This window comes from Pelecanus crispus, chromosome 2 (assembly GCF_030463565.1).
Source record: "Pelecanus crispus isolate bPelCri1 chromosome 2, bPelCri1.pri, whole genome shotgun sequence".
Taxonomy (NCBI): domain Eukaryota; kingdom Metazoa; phylum Chordata; class Aves; order Pelecaniformes; family Pelecanidae; genus Pelecanus; species Pelecanus crispus.
In genome coordinates, this window is record NC_134644.1 from 155,526,075 (window position 1) to 155,532,074 (window position 6,000).

Consider the following 6,000-nt stretch of genomic DNA (forward strand, 5'->3'; position numbering starts at 1 on the left):
CTCCTGCGCCCGGACTGCCGCCGCCGCGGCGGGTGAGCCGGGGCCGGGGCCGGGGCCGGGGCCGGGGCCTGCCGGCGCCTTTCCCTGCGCCCGCCTTCTCGCTCCGGCCGCGGCGAGGGAGCCGCTGGGGCGCCGGGCGGGCCGGGCGAGGGCGCCCTGCCGGTGCCGCCGGCGCTGGGGCCGCCGGTGAATGGTGTTGCGGTGCTGCTGCGTGCGCGCTCCTCGCCGGAGCCGGTCACGTCCTGGCGTTCCGAGCGTTGACTGCCGGGATGCGTGAGCGGGCGCGGCGCTGCGTGCCGTTCTGTGCAAGTGACTCTTCTTGCTCGCCGCGTGAGTGACGCCAGTGTTTGTCAAAACTCTCTTTTGCTCTGTGTAGGTTTGTGGAAAAACCTAGATTTCCAAAATGAATAAAGATGCCCAGATGAGAGCAACCATTAACCAAAAGCTAATAGAAACGGGAGAGCGAGAACGGTAAGTAGGCTTCCTCCCCCATGCCAGCAAGAGGCTTTAGATATTAGCAAGCATGAACTATACCTGGAAGCAGAGATTAAGTAAACTTTAAATTCTTCAAATACCTGCATGTGGAAGTCTTGTGCATTATATAAAACTATATAAAAAAAATACATTTTTGCCTTTTGAACAGTTTCATTTTAGTTTTACACTTCAAAAGAGAAGTTGGGAAAATAAAGGATGGGGTGTTTGGCTTATGAACTCTAAAGCTTTTGCTTGTTCTGGTCTATTGTGTTGGAAAGCTCTTTGTTCATATGAAAATCAGCATTAAATGCAATTTGTTGTAGTTAAGTCTTGTTATTTCCTGATAAAGAGAATGAGACAAAACTTTCCTTTTTTGCTCTTAAGTTTTTCTTGTGTTCCTATCTCTTCTCTTGTTAGGGAAAGAAATATACAGTGGAACGCATAAAACAGCACTTGTGCAAGTCATTGTAGAGATCCCAATAAATGCAAACAAGTAAATTACGCAATGTAATGTGGCTGCTAGTTTTTGGCCTTTTGTTGTCTCTTCAGTCTGTTCTATTTGCATTGTATTTACATATGACTGGCATGCTTAGGACATTTCCATCCTCATCATTTCACTATATTTGCAACACCATGCACCAAAAGCTCCATTTCCTTCGTTTTTCAAAGCCTGTATGAGAAGGAGTCTTCTTCCTAGGTCATCGCATAGCCCTGCACCCTAGGGTAACCTTCTGTAGGCTGACATGGTGTCTGTGCTCTGCTTTTTCCTCATTGTGACCATCCCCTTGGAGATTGGACAGAGCTTCAGCAAAGCAAGCAATTTTTTGAAATGGTATTGGGACCTATTTTACTGTAAGAGTAAGAAGAGTTTTGACTGGATGTCAAAAGTTGTATTATAAACAAGCTTTATCAGAGCTGTACTATGATCAGAGACAGAGCACTCGGATTTCTTGAATTAAGAAATATCCAGCAGCAGTGAATTTCACCTGTATTGTTACTCTGCTTTTCGTCATCCATTCATCTGCCCTCTACACAATTCACTAAATAAAAAGGATTAGACCTACGCAGTTCAGCCTCTTGCTGCAATCCCTTCATTCATAAAACCAGAATTTTGCTAGAATTATTTAGGATGGTACAAAATAAGTAGGCTTGCTAGCTGATGGAATAAAGGATGAAGATATTAAAGCTTATTATCATGTCTTACTTTCATTTTCCCTTCTTCTGTTTTTCAGTGCTAATTTTCACTTTTTTTAGCTAGCTTTCAATGTTCTCTTTTGATATACGGAGTAGGTGGATCATTGCGGCAGATTGTTGTGTGTCTTCTCTGTTTAATGCCTGAATCCTTGTTGCTTATGCTTATAATCGCTAACCACGCTTAGGAGGGTAAGATACATGATCACTGCATCTTCACCTGACATGAGGTAAAGTGTAACTGGGGAGAGAAACCCCCAGTTGAAGACAGTAGTACATAATTCTCCTTTCAAAAAGGAGAGGGAAGGTTTTATTTATTTTGAAGGCCTGGTTTAAGGTGAAATTTTCTAACTTTGAAAGTTAGCATATGTTTGCTAACAGAGTAGTCTCGGGCAGTTCAAGTGATTCAAGGGCTTCTTCCTCATTTCTGTGGCTGCAGCATCAATGCTGCCTGAAGAAGCGCTGTGAATTAGCTCCTGAGCTACCGACTCCTCTTAGTCCAACATGGTAAACTGAAATGGGTATTCATTCAGGTTAGGATTCACATGCTGTTCAGCCATTTCTGCTGCTGGTCTGGGAGTTCTGCTATGGGTAGTAGTTGTAAGCTTAATTTTCACACTGAATCATATTTAAGCTGTCAAGAATTTTTGCTGTTCCTAAGAAGTTTGTATATTGTCTTAACAGCCTTAAAGAGTTGCTGAGAGCCAAATTAATTGAATGCGGCTGGAAGGATCAGTTGAAGGCACACTGCAAAGGTAACGGTGGTCAAATAACTAATACCCTTTGTAATCAACTGAGGTTCTGGCCAAATAGAAGTCCCAGATGAAAGCTTTACTGCCTAACACTCAATTTAAATGAGACTTGGGCAAGAGGAAAGTATCCCTGGCAGTTGGTTTTGCATGCAAGAAAGCATCTTGCCATCTTGGCCAAAAAAATAAAAAAAAAAATCATCTTGAAATTTCCTCTCTGATGTGAAAGTTTTTAAGCTTCTGAGAAAAGTACTGGAATTGGTTCCCTAAATATTCATGATGATACAGCTTTTTGTTTTGAGAGGTCACTTCCTTACCACAGGACAATAAAAACCAAGGTAAAGGAAAATAGAGCAAATACAGCGGTACGCAACTTAGAAACTTTAGAGAACTTTGTTGTGTGCATATGGGAGAGAAAGAGGTGCATTTGTACCCTTTCTGAATACAATTCTTAAAAATAGGATCATCAACTCCAAATGAGAGAAAACAAGCAGATGAGTCTCTAAATACCCAAATCTGTAGTTTTGAGTTAAGTATTTAGTATTACTACAATTTACTGACTTGTAAATTGTATGAAACTGTTATAAATAGTATTTTAGTCTCCAGGAATATTACTGCATGATGAAGTTTCCTTAAAGCAAACAATAAATCCCTTGAGCTTTTGCTTTAATTCTGATTTGGTGTTCTGTGCCCAGCAACTCAACATTCCATTACAGAGTTGTTCTTTTTGTAGGGCTGAGTGTGTTAAATTCTTTTCATAGGTGGATTTGCAGAGAAGGCTGAAATGATTCATGATTGCAGTTGTCTGCCTGATGCCACTGCAGAGATTACCCGTTTCCGTAGTACAGATAGCAAAAGGGATGTTTATCTGCCTTCTCAAGTATACACTTTATAAACTGCTATAGTACAGTTATGCAAAAATGTTAGGTTTACGTTAGTATTTTGAACTGTAACTGCAGCTGCTGAGAATGCAAAAATAAGTCCAGTTGTCCCTGCTAAGGGCCTAATAACCTCCGACAGAAAGGACAGAGAAGGATTTGGGGGTGGTTCTTGTTGTTTTATTAGGTTGTGTGGGTTTTTTTGGTAGCTTGTTCTAGAGCCTCTTGCCATTGTGGATTAGGGCCAATAGGTGAGCAATCCAGGATTAATTTCTACAGGGAATTCAGCCAAGAAAAACAGTTTACAAATAGTCCATGTGATGTCAGTTCAGAAAACATATTTAGTGTCTTGGGGACAATCAGCCCTATATACTGATATATAGTTAAAAACATTCGCGTTTGGACAAAATATTTTAGGTTTATGCTACTGAATTGAGGTTTCTTCTCAACAGTGACTTCTGTATTTTTCAGTAGTCTTCAAGGCACTGTAAGTAGACAATTTGTTTAAATGCTGGTATGTATTAATCATACAGTATATCTTAATCATAGCTTTTATTTTGCTATAGATTTATACCTTTCTTTCAGATATGCTTTTTTACTTTTCTGAAATACATAGAGAGATGCTGTTTAAACCAGTTAGGAAGAGTAGTAAGTATTTACTGTCTCTCCCTTGTTGTATGTTCCAAAGTCTTTTTCCAATGGCACCTCTTTCTCACTATTATGTAAATAATGTGTTTGAAGAGATAAGCGGACCAACTTGTGAACTGCTACAACACTCTGGTAGTATGCACCTCTGGTAATGCTCAGATAAGCTAAACTTCATAATGTTTTAAAATACAAACCGATCAAGATACATCAGTAGTGACAAGTTCCCATCCTTAAACTTACAGTATGAATGAGAGACTAAATATGCAGTGTAGGTACTGAGTTAATAACATGCATTCAGGTCACAAGCTACTTCATCTTCTCTGACCTATGCATGCAGGTTTCGTCTCTTAATCATTGGCACAAGTTTTGTCTAAGACTTAAAATACCTGTCTTGGTCTTCCCCAGATGTCATTAAAGAAAAAGGATTAGAGCATGTTACTGTTGATGATTTGGTGGCAGAAATCACTCCCAAAGGCAGAGGTAAGAAAATGCAAACATGGATGTGGCAGTACATCAGTAAACATACCTACCTGTATTTCATTAATATTTTGAAAGCAGCACTATGAACTTGCTTGTGTTGGATTCAAGGAAAAATGTTAATAGCTTCAAGGAAAAATGTTAATAGCTTGATATCAACTACAAATTAAATGTGGATTTGTATTGTGTAACAGCCATTCAAAACCTGTAATGAGCTGTGTGTGTAGACTGCTTTTGCAGGTTATATCATTTAGTCATGGGTCTGTATTCATCTTTATAATTGACTTCATGGTCCCAAGGAAACTTGGTGTGTAAGGCAGGGATGTTTTAAAATTCCAATTCTTTTTAAGATGGAAAATCTGAACTAAAAGTACTAGTGTAAGGGGAAGTGGGAAAAGGAAAGAACATAGCGTACAGATAGAGAAAAATGGAATCTCTTAAGGAAATACTGCAGTCGTCTTTATATAGTTTTTCTTGGATTCTCTAATAGGCTTTAGTGTTAGTGGGAGAAAACTTAATTAAGTCTTAAATAAAAACAGGCCTTCAAAATAACTTGCTGAAGACCCTTACTCTGAGGTCACAGCTGAGAGATTTTTTTTGTCTTAAATTTGTGAAGAAAAAAAGTAGGATAATCAAAATAGTTTCTGATGATTATATCCTCTTTACTGTTGAATAATCTTTTCCCTCAAACTCCAATTTTCTTGACTATGGCTAGGCAAAAAACCACCACCACCAACAGCATTCTCAATGGACCTCAATTTTATCTTATTTTAAATGGGAGAAATATAGATATGCTCTATGGAAATCAAGTAGCTTCAGTTACTTTAGGTATTAACAGAATTGCAAGAACAAAGAAAGAATAGAAGTAGCTGTTGTAAAAGGCTGGTATTAGCATATTTTCCATTTTGTCTCTCTTACTTCCTGCTTTCTTATTTGTGTTTCAGCCTTGGTACCAGACAGTGTAAAGAAAGAACTCCTGCAAAGAATAAGAACCTTCCTTGCCCAGCATGCCAGTCTTTAACTTTGACGTTTATCTGGGATACAGTGTTTCTGTATTATGTCAATCATGTCAGGATTGGAATGCAGTTTCCATACTTAAGGATGGAAATTTTTTTTTTTTTTGTATGATGAGTTGAAGTTTCTTTGCACTGCATCGATTTCTTAAACTTGGTGTTATTTTAATAAAAAATTTTGTGGACTTGCGGTTCTAAGGCTCTTCTCTCTGTCAGCGCACTGTAATATGGTGTCACCTATTCCAGTTTTTAATGCATAATTTTATACGGTTGTGCAAACTTGCTCAGTATTTCAAAAAAGAAGCATGATTAACAAGTATTTTAACTAGAAATGCAGAAAGGGGGAAAAAAGTCTGTGGGAAATGGGATATGACATGCTACTGAGCATATCCTTTCGAATTTTTCCTAAATAGCTGAACAGCATGGAGTTAAGGCTACATGACGCTGTGGGTGGCATTCCTCTTGGTGCCTCTTTACTAGAGAGTGAGTGGTTTTGAAGTCTCTGACTTGTGTTGCGAATACTCAGTAGTTCATGGGAGGATGAATTCTTCAAAGGCAGTTGTATCTTTT

General features: G+C 39.2%; 1 protein-coding gene across 1 annotated transcript; it reads left to right on the plus strand.

Annotated features, from left to right (window-relative positions):
* Positions 1-240: 240 nt before the first annotated feature.
* Positions 241-5,622, plus strand: ENY2 (ENY2 transcription and export complex 2 subunit). The gene is made up of 4 exons (XM_009492906.2): positions 241-471; positions 2,350-2,420; positions 4,346-4,420; positions 5,362-5,622. The coding sequence occupies exons 1-4, from the start codon at positions 404-406 to the stop codon at positions 5,436-5,438; spliced, it is 291 nt and encodes a 96-aa protein (XP_009491181.1). The 5' UTR covers positions 241-403; the 3' UTR covers positions 5,439-5,622.
* Positions 5,623-6,000: the final 378 nt, after the last annotated feature.

Coding starts and splice junctions, on each gene's coding strand:
- ENY2 (XM_009492906.2), top strand. CDS start 404: ATGAATAAAGATGCCCAGATGAGAGCAACCATTAACCAAAAGCTAATA. Junction 2,421..4,345: donor GTTGAAGGCACACTGCAAAG/GTAACGGTGGTC, acceptor GGTCTTCCCCAG/ATGTCATTAAAGAAAAAGGA. Junction 4,421..5,361: donor AATCACTCCCAAAGGCAGAG/GTAAGAAAATGC, acceptor TTTGTGTTTCAG/CCTTGGTACCAGACAGTGTA.